Genomic DNA, 17085 nt, shown 5'->3' on the forward strand with positions numbered 1-17085 from the left:
TGGTGTTTGAACTTATTTGTTTTTTATCGTATGTATGTATGTATGTATGTATGTATGTGTATAGGTAGTCCTCGACGTATGACCACAATTGAGCTCAAAATTTCTGTTGCTAAGTGGGACATTTGTTAAGTGAGTTTTGCAGAATAGAATAGGAATAGGAATAGACAGAGTTGAAAGGGACCTTGGAGGTCATCTAGTCCAATCCCCTGCTCAAGCAGGAAACCTTATACCATTTCAACTAATCAAGGAGAGAAGCAACCTAGAACTAAGGAGAAACTTCCTGACAGTGAGAACAATTAATCAGTGGAACAGCCTGCCTCCAGAAGCAGTAAATGCTCCAACACTGGAAGTTTTTAAGAAGAGACTGGACAGCCACTTGTCCGAAATGGTGTAGGGTTTCCTGCCCGAGCAGGGGGTTGGACTAAATGACCTCCAAGGTCCCTTCCAACTTTACTACTAATATATAATATAATTTCAGAAAAATGAGTGTCCAATCTCTTCTTAAAAACTTCCAGCGTTGGAGCATTCACAATTTCTGGAGGAAAGTTGTGAATGCTCCATATTGCAACCTTTCTTGCCACAATTGTTAAGCGAATCACTGTAAGTTAGTAACTCAGCGGTTAAGTGAATCTGGCTTCCCCATTGACTTTGCTTGTCAGAAGGTCGCGAGAGGCAATCACATGACCTGGATAAGTCCCTGCAGCTTCCTTGACAAGCTTTTTCAGAAGTGATTGGCTATTTCCTCTTTCCTAAGGCTGAGAGAAAGTGGTTGGCCCATAGTCACCCAGCTGGATTTATGTTTGAGGCAGGACTAGAATTTACAGTCTCCCAGTTTGTGGGAATGAAATTTGTGAAAGTTGTGGTTGCTTCAACACTTATATTTTTGAGTCCACCCATCTTAAAGTTGCTGAGTTGAGAAACACAGGTCTAGTCTATGGCTAACTGGAGGTTTTCTACAAGGGAAGCAGCATCTGGCAATCTTGGCTGAGCTTGAAAAAGCTAAGCACGGCAGGGGTCCTTGGTGCTCTCTAAGCTTGGTTGTTTCTTGTAGATTTTTCATTACTAGTGCACTGATGATGAAGTTCTGAAGAAGCTTCTTGCATGAGAAGCGAAACATCTTCAAGGAAAAGCAAAGTCCAGCTGCCTTTTGAAAAAGCACCTTTGGAACATCCATGACCTGGATGACTGAGAATCTCCGTAGACATTTAACTTAGAGAGCTGACAAGGGGAAGCTGTTGAGGCAAGGGCCAGGAGGCTAAGATAGATTTACTAGAACAGCACATGACTATCTCTGTTCTAGGTAGATATATTCATTGGCTGGTATTTCCCACCTATGTTAACTTCCAGATGTGCAAGCATCAATTTAGGTTCTCAGCAATAGCTATAACGATTGGGATATTCTGGGAAAGGAAGGCCACAGATCTTGAATTTAATGTTCCCGCTAGATTTGCCTTGCACGTATTCATCAGAATGTCTTCTTTTCAGGGCCTCCTTGCATTGAACTGACTATCACAAGTAATATGACCCTTTGTCAAAGTTTGGGGTAAAGAGAATGCAATCTAACTTTAGCCAGTATTGTACATATTTACACAAGCACACACACACACACACACACATCTCAATAACACACAGGTTAAAATGAAAATGATGTAATTTCTGGAAAATGGTAGAACAAACTTTTGCTCAAAGATCCATCATAGAATAACGTAAACAGTTTTTAACACTGCAATATTTGTTTAGAAAAGCAACACCTTAGGGCTCTGAGGTTATGTTGAAATGGTAGCAGCAAAGAGAGGGGTGGTTTAATTGAGTATCCATGAGGCAGAATTCAGGACCTACATTTCATTCAGGTTTTGGAAATTTCGCAGAAGCATTCTTTGTCTTTGGTCTCCTTTCAAGGAACACACAGATTCACAAAGTTCGGACAGACTGTTATAAAATTATAGTGCTGGGAGATAAAATACTGAAGCAAGGGTCCTTTGTATAAAGCAGGGTTGGGGAACGATGGCCCTTTTATGATTTGTGGACTTCAACTTCCAGAATTCTGGGAGTTGAAGTCCACAAGTCATAAAGGGGCCATCATTCCCCACTCCTGGCTCAGGAATTCTGGGAGTTGAAGTCCACGAGTCATAAAAGAGCCAAGGTTGACTACCCCTGCTTTAAAGCATCTTGCCAGAATACATACATGAAAGGAGTAGATTATTAATCAGAAATTTCTAATGAATCTATTGAATCTAAAGGTTGATAGAAGAAGCCACTCTGACAAGTAAATTTCATACAAATAAGAAAATCAGAAGTTGCTAGCTAACCTAAACCTCAAGCAGAGGAAATACAGAAATAAGAATAGGAGCCGAGCTTCATTAACAGAAAATTAGATGGTGATAGATAGGATCTGCACAAAGGGGCTTCCTGGAACATGGGGAGGGGGGCAGTGGTTTTTAGGTAGTCTGAGTTAGTTTTATCGGATGATTAGGGAAGGGGGGTTGAGTGCGATGGGGGGGAGGGAATCTGTGTTGGGGTAGGATATAAAAATGTGTCAAACAGCTCTTTAAGGTGTGGCTGAACTCCTATGTGTGTTTCAGTTCACCAAGCCTTTGCAAATGCTTCTTTTTGAATAAAACTTTGAGTTTGTTTGTTCTGGGATCTTGAGCCACGTTCCACACATATACATGCTGGCTCAGGAATTCTGGGAGTTGAAGTCCACAAGTTATAAGGGGGCCATCATTCTCCACCTCTGGTTTAAAGCATCTTGGCAGAATACCACACATATGACCATATGATATTCCAGCTTATCACTTATAGCATGTTGCTGCGAGACCCATTTGGAACCATGGATCATGGGGAGTAGGGCTTAGGTAAGAATTTGGACAATGGAAACAATGGTGATTCTCAACCTTTTCTTCACCACAGACTCCATTTAAATACCATTTGTGGCCACAGGCCATGATCATGGCCAAGACTTAAGATTTCTTCAAGCCTTTGTGGACCCCTATGATGACATCACAGGCCCCCAGTGGTCTGCAGACCACTGGTTAAGAAGAAAAAGATTTGATTAGAGGAAGGAAAGTAACATTGAAAAGACAACCATATCTCTGTGTTTTCATTTTGGTTACATATAGACTTTAGAAAGTTGATTGAACATTGTTCTTCTGCAAGAACATTTAGATCCCATCCACTTAGGGAAGTGAGTTCCTTCATATTTTCCACCTTCCCTTTTCATTCTTTATGGCACAAAGACCTAGTCTTCTTTCTCTTGCCAATTGGTCACTTGATTTTGACTGGGAGACAGCAGCCTTGACATCTGCCTTTTAGTAATTTGCAACCTATTCTAGAAATGTCACATTTGTGCAATTACTCTTGCTGTTTATGCAAGGATTATGCAATCACCTTATAATACAGCTGAGATATTTCAGGCAGAATCTTAACTGCTTTAATGTAGCACCTCACATTTTATTATAGCTATCTAGAATTACTCCCAAATTATTTTGGCATTTTAGTATTTAGCATTAAATTAGTGCTTTCTGTGTGTCTTAGCAGCTTACCATTCAGCCACATAGAATGGCATTCATGTAATGATTAAGCAATTTTGTTAGTTGTTTGAACTACCTTAGAACTTTTCCTATATTGAAGTATATTTGCCCTTAAGAGTTATGGGGATATAGTATAGGGATTGTCTATCAGCAAAGAGGCTCTTTGAGTGTACATGAATACAACAAAGATAATATATAGAGTTAGGCTCCCCAGCCCCACTCCAAGTGCTGCATGGGACAGGTTGCGTGACAGCTTTGAATTTCGTCGAGCAGATTCTGCATTTCCAGTGCGGTTGGCTTCTTGGGTCTGAGAATAAAGAAAAATAAGGGATATATTGGTGAAGAAATAGATTGAGAGCAGAGATGAGCATCTCCAGCCTGTAAGTATGAATGGGTTAGAGCAGGGGTCTTCAAACTTGGCCCTTTTATGACTTGTGGACTTCAACTCCCAGAATTCCTCAGCCAGGCACGCTGGCTGAGGAATTCTGGGGGCTGAAGTCCACAAGTCATAAAAGGGCCAATTTGAAGACCCCCGGGCTAGAGTTATGAAGGTCATAAAATGGGTGTGAATTACTTAGCAACTGCCTTGCTTAATAACAGAAATTCTGACTGTGGTTGTAAGTCAAGGTCTATCTCTATGAAGTAGCCACTTATCACCGCCTGTATACAATCATGCTAGATGAATTAGCAGTCCTTGATCCCAAAATATAAATAAAGCGTGCAAAGCTCTTTCTTCTTGGCAGGACACACCAAAATTGTGCAACATACTTGATTTCCCACAAATGAGACTGTTTGTCTCATTTGTTCTCCTACTTCCAGTAAATGATGCTATAGCAGCCAGATTCCGACGAAATAGCTTCAAAGTTCAACATTAGCATATCCTCACTGAACAGTACACTTTTATTTTCGCTGAAGTAGATTAGCATAGTGGGTTTTTTTTCTGCAGAAATTGCTTAAGAATTAACTCCCTGCATTCTGTCTTTCTCCACCTGAATTTTCTCATAATACAAACATACCCCAGTATCTTCTTTTCACTGTCATTCCCTCATGATATTAGCTATTCCCCAACTCATGGCTGAGACAGAAGCAACTGGACGTTGGTTTTTCCTTGAAGACGTTCCATGTCTTCATATCATGTACACTCAAAGTTCTCCAGTCAGAACTGAAGAAGCTTCTTGGCTGAGAAGCGAAATGTCTTCAAGGAAAAACAAAGTCCAATTGCCTTTTGAAAAAGCATCTTTGGGACAACTATGATTCTGGGTGACTGAGAATCTCCGTAGATGACTGAGATAGACTTGAGTCATTTTTAAAGGAAGTTTTTATTTTTATAAATAAGGTGGTGAACATATCTAATACTTCTTCCTCATCCTATTTTCCCCCTCAACAGCAACCCTGTGAGGTGGATTGGGCTGAGACAGCGTGCCTGGCCCAAAAGTCACCCAGCCAGCTTTTATGCTTAAGATGGGACTAGAACTGGTTTCTAGCCTTGTGTCTTAACCACTACACCAAATTGCCTCTCATGCTAGTTATTATGTCCCTGTGTTAAAACAGTAATTTCTCCCTTATTCCAACACAATCTAAGATCAGCCTGAACAAATGTAGGATAAGAATTGGGAACAGCCAACTTCATGCTGCTATAGTTTTCTACTGACTCCTGGAAGAGTTGAGAACAATTAAACTCAGCAGTGGAGAAGAATTTGCAGTTAGCCATGTAGCTTTGATTTTTGATCAACAGTGACGTGATCTTTGCAGTTCCTTTCCCTACATGTCACATTAGTTCTTGATCTTTTTGTGCCTGGGGGGAGGGGAAGCCCTTAATTAAATCCAGAAGTTTTAATTTCCACCTTTCAGTATAGCCACATCATTGTTCACACTCTGGCCTTCCAAATCACCATTTTTAATATATATATATAGGTATGTTTTCTTCCTGCTTTTTATTTCCTATTTTTATTTCATCCTGTTTTTGTATGAGTTATCAACTTCTTTAAAAAATCCCCACAAAAATATGGATGTCGGTGCCTGTGCATCCCTTCTCCATGCCAATATTGAAGGACAATTCTTTAATTACAGTTTTATTGGCTTGGAAAGTTTGAATTTGGCATTTTTCTACAGAACCAAATTTTTACTGTCCAGCAGGACTTTGCAAATGTCTTTTAATTTTTTTTTCTTTTTTTCCAGCATGGAGAAGATTACAATTTGGAAAGTAAGAGGAATAAATATGTTGAGGTGCTTCATCCTACAGAGCAGTGATTCTCAACCTTGGCAATGTTAAGTTATATGAATTTCAATTCCCTGAATTCTCCAGCCAGCACAGGGAATGACAGGGGAATTCTGGGAGTCTTACATTTTAAAGTTGGCAAAGTTGACAAACATTGCTATAGAAAGAAAGAATAAAGATCATACTGCAGAACAAATATGAGAAGGAAGATAAGAATAAAGGGACTAAGAGAAAACAGAAGATTGAGAAAGATAGAGAGAAAGAAAAAAAAATCAGTGTATCAGATAGAGATGGAGGTGATAGAAGCAGAGATAATTTGAAAAGTTATAAAAATGTGAAGAATTATAATGAAGGGGTACTGGAATCAACTAAAATTTACTATATTTCCTTTTTTTCACATCCTGCCTTTATTTTTTTCAACTTACTTATTTCTTACCCCTTTTCAACACTCTGTATAATTTTGATTACCCTGAAAGGGAATAGCATGATTGATAGGTACGGGTGGTCCTTAACTTATGACCACAGTTGGGACTGGAACTTCCATTGCTAAAGTGATGTGGTTGTTAAGTGAATTGCACCTGTTTTTACAACCTTTTAATTGTACTCATTAAGTGAATCAGAGGGTTGTTAAATGAATCCAGCTACCCCTGTCGTTTTGACTGTCAGAAGCTGGCTAGGATGGTCACAAATGGTGATCGCCTGACCTTGGGATAACAACAACAACAACAACAACAATAATAATAATAAAGTTGGAAGGGATCTTGGAGGTCATCTAGTCCAACCCCCTGCTCAGGCAGGAAACCCTATACCATTTCAGACAAAGGGCTGTCCAGTCTCTTCTTAAAAACTTCCAGTGTTGGAGCATTCACAGCTTCTGGAGGCAGGTTGTTCCACTGGTTAATTGTTCTAACTGTCAGGAAGTTTCTCCTTAGTTCTAGGTTGCTTCTCTCCCTGGTTAGTTTCCATCCGTTGCTTCTTGTCCTGCCTTCAGGTGCTTTGGCAAATAGTGCAGCTTTTATAAATATATACCAGTTGCCAGGCCTGGAATTTCCCCCATGTGAAGGTGGGGAAACTGTGATGGTTGTAAGCCTAAGGACTGGTTATATAAATCACTTTTTTCAGCCCCATCATAACTTTGAATGGTTGGTAAATAAATATTTCTAGCTTGAGGATTACCTGTATGATTTGACCCACATTTGCCTTACCGAATTTTACATCATCCTCTGACTAATTCCCTAAGTTCATCTAGCATGTTCCAAAATCTACCGTAAATGTCCGCAGATGTCTTTTTTACAGATAAAATTTTACAGATAAATTTCTTTTACAGGGGTCTCAGGGCTGACGTAGTGATCTGGTGTGAAAGATCCCTGCCGGTGCTTAGTGCTTGTTCTGATCTTGTATACTGTATGTGTGTGTATATACATATGCATGTAGTCCTCAACTTACAACAGCTCACTTAGTAACCGTTCAGAGTTGCAACGGCACTGAAAAAAATGTGACATGATCTTTTTTCACACTGATGACCCTCGCAGCTTCCCCAGAGTCACGTGATTTATATTTGGATGCTTGACAAGTGACTCACATTTATGACGGTTACCGTGTCCTGGAATCACGTGATCTCTCTTTTCCACCTTCTCACAAGCAAAGTCAATGAGGAAACTAGATTCACTTTACAACTGTGTAACAAATGTGACAAGAAAAGTTGTAAAACGGGGCAAAACTCACTTAACAAATTTCTCGACATAAATGTTGTGGTCGTAAATGGAGGACTACCTGTATATATACCTGTTTTCCATTGCTCTGCAAAAGGAGCTGGTTGTTGCGGTAAGAGAAGACATAATGTTCCAAACATTTTGGAGTAGTGCCTACATAAACATTTTGCAGTGAGCTGGTTGAGCAGCTGTTAGAGACAAGATGCTATAAGTGAGAAACAAAGAATGGTGATCTTAATTCAGAATCGGAAACTTACTCAGTACCCAGATTTTTAACAGTTAAGCATATAAATCTCTTCAATTTGGAGCATCAGTTGGAATAGCTCTCATATGAATATGTTTGCAATTTGTAATTCATTAGTTCCTTCCACGAGGACAGTGACACATGGTGAAAACATCTTATTAAAGAAATAAAGTCTTTAAGAAGAGATTGGACAGCCATTTGTCTGAAATGGTATAGGGTTTCCTGCCTGAGCAGGGGTTGGACTAGATGATCTCCAATGTCCCTCCCATCATCATCATCATCATCATCATCATTATTATCATCATCATCATCATATTATTATTATTATTATTATTATTCTCAATCATCGCACAGTCAGCCAGATGTTCAGACTGGATTTGGCATTTTGTCTACCTATCGAGTCCTTACCCAGGATCTGGGATAGGCAGATGTGGATGTTTGATGGTATTACAGATATCGTCGCAGGATGGAAGCAGTTCCTAATAAGGCTGCCTTTTGTAATTGACTAATGGCAAATTTGTCAATGCCAATGGTGTTCAAGTGGTGCTCCAGTTGTTTTGGGATTGCACCCAAGGAGCCTATGACTATTGGTACTACCCTTGCTTGCTGTTGTCACAGTCTTTCTATTTCTATTTGTAGGTCTTTGTATTTTGTTATCTTCTCCAGTTCTTTCTCATTTATTATTATTATTATTATTATTATTATTATTATTATTATTTTATTTATAATATAGTTAAAAACAAACAAACATTGGATTAAACATGACATTCCAGTATATACATTCTTATCAGATTATTCCACTTTTTACAATCAATTTTTCATATTATTATTATTATTATTATTATTATTATTATTATTATTATTATTATCCTGTCTATGAGATTTCTGAGTCCCAGCCCAACTCTCTTTACAACATTGTATTCCTGTCTCCCCTCCCTCTTACAGCATTCTCTTGTTCATGCTCACAGGCTTACCTGTATGGAATAAATCAGGGCAGCAATTCCCAGAGGTAGGCAACAGCAAAGCATGGTGAAGATAGAGTAGGCCATGTAATCAGGCTCCTTGGTGGGTTGGAGACGTACGAAGTTCATGGTCTGCGTTGGTTGAATAACCAGACCTTGGTTGTATCTTGGATCAGAAGGAGGTTGATACTGGGGGGGGGCCAGGAAACCAGAAGGCGCTGGTTGATTTTCCACATAGGGGGGTGGATTCTGGACTTCGGGTACATCTTCTTCCATCTTCTTGTATTGGGGTTTGCTCATCTTGTCTATCTGTTCTTCTCTTACTGCCCTCCTTCAAATACAGCACAGTCTTAATTCTGTGTTTGGTCAGAGTCCTCTTGAATAATTTTGCTGAGTTGTCTGACTCACTGGGGGGCTCCCCTTGGTTGAATCAGCCAGCCTTGCTGATGCTTTGTTCTCCTCTTTCAGTGATATGCAGCCCAGCTATTTGGCTTGTCTTCTCTATCTTTTTTATGAGCAGGCTGTTTAAATTCTTCTGCTTAAGAAGCGCTCTGTGATTATTTTTCTGACGCAGTGCAGTTTGGCAGTCCAGCGCACTGAGGGAAGAAGTGGGCTGAACGAGAAGTTAGTCAATGAATAACCGCGGCAGAAGGATGTTTTCTGCTGATGGGAAAATGCAGCAAAGGTTTCATTTGACTGTCTGTCTCAAAACACCTGCAAAATAAGAACAGGCTTCTTCTCCTAGTGCCACCCTCGGCACAAAGCCAGCTAGTTGACTTTAAGCCAGTTGTTCTCTCTCAGCCCTAGGAAGAAGGAAATAGAAAGCCACTTCTGAAGAGGCTGCCCAAAAAATCTGCAGGAATGGGTTTAGCTTGTTGCCAGGAATTAAGGTAAAATGGAAGGCACAGATTTCCTATTTTAATAAAACCAAGTACTTCCAGATTGTTTCTGCAAATGAGCCAATGCTGTATATGTTGGACTAGAACTTCACAGATGCATGTTTAAGCACCTCTCAACTATGAAACCTACTGGGTCTTTGTCAGCCCAATCTACCACATCAGATGGTTTTTGTAGGAATAAAATGAAATGAGATATTGAATAAATAAAAACAACTTATTTTTATTTATTTATATAAATAACGAGCCCTGGTGGTGCAGTGGTTAGAATAAAGTCATTGGAAGGGACCTTGGAGGTCTTCTAGTCCAACCTCCTGCTCAGGCAGGAAACCCTATACCATTTCAAACAAAGGGTTGTCCAATCTCTTCTTAAAAATTTCAGTGTTTTCCAGTATGTCTGTGTCAAATATCCACATGCAGAAGACAAATGTCCATGTAGGATCATTATTTAGAATTGGATTCTTTTCAAACAACTACTGTATTGCTTTAAGATGGCCGAAATAAAATCCAAAATACCAGCATGCTCCAATTTAAATCTAGCTCCTTTTGCACCAGCTACTCTTTTGGGGCAAACATGACAAACGCCATCTACAGGAGAGGAAGAGAGAGATTTCGATTGCAAACAAACTCTGCCCGCAGTCTGGAGTTTGATCTTGACCAGCTCAAGGCTGACTCAGCTTTTCATCCTTCCGAGGTCAGTAAAATCAAGGCCCAAATTGTTGGGGGGCAATATATTGACTCTGTAAACTGCTTAGAGAGGGTTGTAAAGCACTGTGAAGCAGTATATAAGTCTAAATGCTATTGGTATTATTAGCAGACCTGTTTCTGAGCAGAAGGAAGACATCTAGGGTATCTTCCAGCCCTATGACTCTATGAAGCTGTCAACTTTATTATCATGCTTTTTTTCCTATGGTTGAGGGATAAATTCATTCTGTTCTCCTCAGTGTCCTATTTCAAGCTGGAATCTAAGATAGTGTTACAGAAGCTCTTGGGAAGGTTGACCACTTTATTCCTAGGTAATGTTTGAAGCATTTTTTCCCTTTGAGTTGGTGTGGATTGCTGGTGAGTACATGAACAAGTCCTTGCATTTTTCTTGTCAAGGATTTTTGGCAATGAAATAATAACAACAACAGCAGCAACAACAACAATAACAACAACAACAATAATAATGTTGGATTAATTGTTCTATGTCCAGAAATTTCTCCTTAGTTCTAGGTTGCTTCTCTCCTTGATTAATTTCCATCTGTTGCTTCTTGTCCTGCCTTCAGGCACCTTGGAGAATAGCTTGACTCTCTCTTCTTTGTGGCAGCCCCTGAGATATTGGAACATGGCTATCATGTCACCCCTAGACCTTCTCCTCATTAAACTAGACATACCCAATTCCAGCAACCGTTCCTTATATGTTTTAGCCTCTAATCCCCTAATCATCTTTGTTCTCTGTACTCTTTCTAGAGTCTCAGCATCTTTTTTATATCGTGGTGACCAAAATTGGATGCAGTATTCCAAGTGTGGCCTTACCAAGGCATTGTAAAGTGGCATTAATACTTCATGTGATCTTGATTCTATCCCTCTGTTAATGCAGCCCAACACTGTGTTGGCCTTTGCAACACACTGTTGGCTCATATTTAAATGATTGTCCACTAGGACTCCAAGATCCCTCTCACAGTTGCTACTACTGAGTGGGATACCATCTATACTGCACCTATGCATTTGGTTTTTCTTGCCTAAATGTAGAACCTTACGTTTTTCACCACTGAATTTCATTTTGTTAGATAGCGCCTAATATTCAAGTCTGTCAAGATAATTTGCCTTTGCCTTTCTTTTAAAGAAGAGAGGAAAGGATTGGCACAAGGCCACCCATCTGGCTTCATGCCTAAGGCTGGACTAGAACTCACAGTCTCCCAGTTTCCAGCCTGGTGCCTTAACTTCATCAAACTGGCCTGATATAATACAGTTCCTACCACTGTTTGGAGGGACAATTTTATTTCTGGATTTCTGTTCCTGTTATTCTGTCTTTTGACTTTCTTGAAACACCAACAACAACTTCCTTTTCTCTGGGTCCAGAGACTAAATGCAGAACAAAAATATTCTGAGTATTTATTCTCTTTCATAGCTAGAGATTTGCCAAAACTATTGATTTTAATGTTCTCCACGTACTGGAAATTTATTGTTTTCTCTTCCTGACCACAGGAAACTGTTCCCCAGGTACAAGTAGTCCTCAACCACAACTGTGCCCAAAGTTTCTGTTGCTAAACAAGACAGTTGTTAAGTGAGTCAGGCAACAACTGTTTTTGCCCCAGTTGTTAAGCAAATCACTACAGTTGCTAAGTGAATCATGTGGTCATTAAGCGAATTTGGTTTCCCCCATTAATTTTGCTTGTCGGAAAGCTCTGGGAAGGTTACAAAGGGTGATCATATGATCCCAGGACACTACAACTGTTATAAATACAAGCGTTATAAATACAAGCATTATAAATACAAGCCAGTTGCCAAGCACCTGAATTTTGATCACGTGACCATAGGAATGCTTCAATGGTTGTAAGTATGAAAAACAGTCATAAGTCACTTTTTTCAGTGCTGTTGTAACTTCAAATGATCATTAAATGAATGGTTAAAAGTTAAGGACTACCTGTGCAAGTTTTCTGTTTTTGTATCTGCTACAAAGTATTATTTTCCCAAATGCATTGAAAGAATATCTATCCAGGATCATTAACAAACAACAATAGGCTTGCAAGGCTTCTGAGCAGCTGTGCATTTCTAGTGTTGTTTGTTTGCTGAGTCACTTGCTTGTGAGATGGGCAGCTATATAAATTAGATTAGATTAGATTAGATTGGATTGGATTAGATTAGATTAGATTAGGATAGACAGAGATAGATGATAGATACATAATAGATGATGGATGACAGATAGATAGATAGATAGATAGATAGATAGATAGATAGATAGATAGATAGATAGATAGATAGATAGATACAGTGGTGGGATTCAGCCGGTTTGTACCACTTCAGCAGAACCAGTAGCTAATTTTTTGTTGCCCAGGCCCAGAATGGACTTTCAGAAGCGGCATCCACACAGAGAACCAGTTATATAGATAGACAGATAGAAAGAAAGATAGATAGATAGATAGATAGATAGATAGATAGATAGATAGATAGATAGATAGATAGATAGACAGACAGAGATGATAGATGATAGATGATAAATGATAGACAGACACAGACAGATAGATGAGCAACAAAAGTGATCAGGGGACTGGAGGCTAAAACACACTAAGAACGGTTGCTGGAATTGGGTATATCTAGTTTAATGAAAAGAAGGATTAGTGTTGACATGATAGCAGTGTTCCAATATCTCAGGGGCTGCCCCAAAGAACAGGGAGTAAACCTATTCTCCAAAGCACCTGAAGGCAGGACAAGAGGCAATGGATGGAAACTAATCAATGAGAGAAGCAACCTAGAACTAAGGAGAAACTTCCCGACAGCTAGAACAATTAACCAGTGGAACAACTTGCCTCCAGAAGTTGTGAATGCTCCAACACTGGAAGTTTTTAAGAAGAGATTGGACAACCATTTATCTGAAATAGGTTCTGCTGCTTGAGCAGGGGGTTGGACTAGACCACCTCCAAGGTCCCTTTCTATTCTATTCTATTCTATTCTATTCTATTCTATTCTATTCTATTCTATTCTATTCTATTCTTAGATAGACAGAGATAGATAATAGAAGATAGATAGATAGATAGATAGATAGATAGATAGATAGATAGATAGATAGATAGATAGATAGATAGATAGATAGATAGTTTTCCAAGTTTGGAGTGAAAGAGTAAAGGCATTTATAGAATCTGTTAGGCCCGCCTTTCAACTGATAGCAAAGAATTCTCCTATTCCAACTTTTTAAGCATCCACTGAGATTGGCCCTAAAAGATATAGGCCTCACAGAAGGCTGAAATTCTAGGTGTGGATGTTTCCTGGGGCTATATGCCTGATACTTGTGAGGACTTATCCATAAGCAATTAGAACATATTCTTTCATGAACTGCCATCATTGCAAAGCAAGGTCTGTATATAATCAAATCACTTTTTGGTGTAGTTTCCATCCTCACTCATCAGAGAAACAGAGGAGGGGAGAGCCAGAATGAAGCATAAAAAAGATATAGCTGAAGCCTAACCCAACCTTGGGTTTTATATTTTTTATGTTTGATTCTTTTTAGATCGCTATGTAGTTTTAATTGTTATGCTTAATAATTTAACAATGCCCAGAGTCACATTTTTGACTATGTAAATATCCTAGATAAATAAATAAACCAACTCTTATCAGGTCTAACGTTTTTATCTGTCCTTGCTATTTTTTATCTGTTCTACCAGGATCAGTTTCATTTTAAATGCCAGGAAACCCTAACTGGCCTTGAATATATTAGTTGGGCAATATTTCCAGCAATCATTTTTGAAGAATAAACACAGCCTTATTAACCTACATATCCAACTTTTCTGAAAATGCCATTCATATCATGTCTTTTTTTGTCTCTCCTTTTTTTAACAACACTGTGCTTCTTCCTTAGAATTATTGTCATGGATCGTTGCAGTGTTGATATTATATTATATTAATATAATTCCTGTATATTAGTGCTTGGATTATGGAGTAGGGCAGTGGTGGCGAACCTATGGCATGAGTGCCAGAGGCAGCACTCAGAGCCCTCTCTGTGGGCACTCAAGCTGTTGCCCCAGCCCTATCTCCTCCCATGACCCCTTCCTCACCAGCAGCCCCCCCAGAGGAGAGTCGCCCCTGAGCACAGCCGGCGTAGAGCAGCACAGTTAAGGACATGGCATCCATGCAGCAGGGACAAGACTCCGGCCTTGTGCCCCGTCATATGCAGATGATGCTACAGGGCTCGGGTGGAGGGCATGGCCACCATGGTACTGCTGGGCCACCTGGGCAATCTGCGGCAGGCCATGGAGGCAGTGGGTGGCCCTGTGGGCGGGTAGGACTGGGCTGGGGGCACAGCGGAGCAGGGCAAAGAGGATGAGATGGGGTGGAGCAGGGGCAGATGGGGCTGGTTTTTGGGCACTTGGTCTCTAAAAGGTTCGCCATCATGGGAGTAGGGAGTCCTTGCTGAAATCTAGAAAACTCTATCACCAACATTTTAATCAAATAATTTACTCACCTGTAGTCTTCTCAAAGCATTTGCAAAGAGGTTTGTTTTCTTCACCCTCCTCCTTACCTTTAAGGAGAAGTTGAAAGCAGGAGCATCCAGTTATAGGAAAGAACCATCCATGAGGAAGATGGAATAGATCAAGCTGATTGTCAGCTGCCCAGCCCACTGCCCAGCTGACCAAACATTTGCACAGACTACAGCGAAGGATGAGCCCTTGGGTGCACCCTGTACCAGGTGAGCCATAATAAAGATGGCATTGGAGTAGCATGAGTGGAAGTATCTCATATTATAAAACCCTAGTAAGACCACACCTGGAATACTGCAATCAGTTTTGGTCATTATACTACAAAAAAGATGTTGAGACCTTGGAAAAAGTTCAAAGAACAAGTAAAATGACCAAAGGCCTGGAGATTAAAACATATGAAGAAGGGCTGCAGGACTTGGGTTCCGCTAGTCTAAAGAAAAGAAGAAACAGAGGTGACATGATAGCAGTATTCCAGCATTTGAGGAGCTGCCACAAAGAAGAGGGCGTCAAACTATTTTCCAGAGCACCAGAGGGCAAGACAATGGTTGGAAACTGACCAAAGAGAGAAGCAACCTGGAAAAGGAGAAACTTCCTAATAGTGAGGACAATTAATCAGTGGAACAGCTTGCCTTCAAACATTGTGGGTGCTTCATTACTGGAGTTTTAAAGAAGAGACTGGACAGCCATTTGTCTGAAATGGTATAGGTCAGTGGTGACGAACCTATGCATGGGTGCCAGAGGCGGCACTTGGAGTCCTCTCTGTGGGCCCACGTGCCGTTGCCCCAGCCTTGCCTCTGCCCGTGACCCCCTCCTCACCAGCAGCCCCCCTGGAGGAGAGTCACCCCTGAGTGTGGACCACACGGAGCAGCGCAGCCAAGGACATGGCAGCCAGGCAGTGTAGATAAGACTCTGCCCTTACGCTCCAATATGCACAATTGATGCTGCGGGGCGTGGGCAGAGGGCGTGGCCATAGCGCTACTGGGCTGCCTGGGTGATCTGCGGCAGGCCCTGGAGGTGGTGAGTGGCCCTGCAGGCAGGCAGGGTAGGGTGGAGTGGGGGCGGGGCAGGGGGTGGAGTGGGGGCAAGCAGGGGGTGGAGCAGGGGTGGGGCCAGTTTTTGAGCACTTGGTCTCTAAAAGGTTCGCCATCACTGCTATAGGGTCTCCTGCTTGAGCAGGGGGTTGGACTAGAAGACCTCCAAGGTTCCTTCCAGCTCTATTCTATTCTATTCTATTCTATTCTATTCTATTCTATTCTATTCTATTCTATTCTATTCTATTCTACCTTGAATGATAGTCAAGTGGATGGATTGCAGGAAGTTCTCCACAGCACTGTTTTCCAAAGATGGGTGGGTTTTGAAGTAGCAGCCATGCTGCTGTGGGTCTCTACCTTTATTACCCTCATCATGAAGGACTATTTTTTTCTTTGATTGGCCAACACCATCTCTCCATCTTTCTTAATGCATAATGATCCTCCTTTCTTCAGTCACTTCTTGTGAGCAATCTCATGTTTTTTGCTTCTCCTAGTCTGCATTATCAAATTTTATTCTTTCTGGTAATACAGGCATTTTCTTTGCCCAGAAGTCTGTTTGGTTAACACAGGCAGTTTGACTGCACAAAGGATATCTTTATTGGCCAGACACAAGCTGGGTACAGTCTCCAGAAGCCACTTTCACTCTCCTTTGTAAGGATAAAAACATGAGCAGTGCTTTCACAAGCTTCTTCTTTGGAGGTTGGACTGAATTTCACAATATGATTTGCAACTTCAAATAATGCATTTGGGTGAAATCTAGAAGTGGGCAATGAATGCATTGATTAGACTAGTTCATATGGGTTCTCAGAATCCAATTATATTTCATTTCTATCTGCCTACTCTGATGAAAACTCAATTCTTACTCTATTCTGGATTCTGTCGTACTACAAAAGGGGAGGAGGGAAAGCATGGGGGGTTTATGACTCTCACTTCCTTCATTAACTACAAAGTGACCGTTTGTGGATTCTCATCCAGAGAACTAACCATAACAATGTGGCCATCGCCTTTCATCTCACTCCCCTTTGCGGGCAGTGAGGAAAAGGGGGTGGGAAATACAACACCTGGGATCTGGGAAAAGAGAGGATGAATGATCGTGCAGAGGGAGCGGACAGATGGATTGAATCGCCCAGAAGAACTGTGGGGTGGGGGCTGCTTGGAAACACTTTAAAACATTGAATGGTGAGAGAGGATTCCCCAGATCCTGTCTAGCATGCCTGCAATCCGCTTCTCTTAATAAAGATCCCTGTTGGAAAAGACATTCCAAGAGTTCTGTCTTCTTAAGATGTAAAATTGAGGTGGGTCCTTACACGGCTAC

The 17085-nt window shown here is 40.7% G+C and overlaps 1 protein-coding gene across 1 annotated transcript; it reads right to left on the reverse strand.

Moving 5' to 3' along the window:
• Positions 1–1633: 1633 nt before the first annotated feature.
• LOC120300062 lies at positions 1634–9527 on the reverse strand. The gene is made up of 3 exons (XM_039325575.1): positions 8679–9527; positions 7534–7665; positions 1634–3837 (listed from the first exon to the last, which is right to left on the reverse strand). Exons 1-3 carry the CDS (start codon positions 8964–8966, stop codon positions 3649–3651), a joined length of 609 nt encoding a protein of 202 aa, XP_039181509.1. The 5' UTR covers positions 8967–9527; the 3' UTR covers positions 1634–3648.
• Between the last annotated feature and the right edge of the window lie 7558 nt (positions 9528–17085).

Source organism: Crotalus tigris, unplaced genomic scaffold, assembly GCF_016545835.1.
Source record: "Crotalus tigris isolate CLP2741 ecotype Arizona unplaced genomic scaffold, ASM1654583v1 scf7180000024338.4412243, whole genome shotgun sequence".
Taxonomy (NCBI): domain Eukaryota; kingdom Metazoa; phylum Chordata; class Lepidosauria; order Squamata; family Viperidae; genus Crotalus; species Crotalus tigris.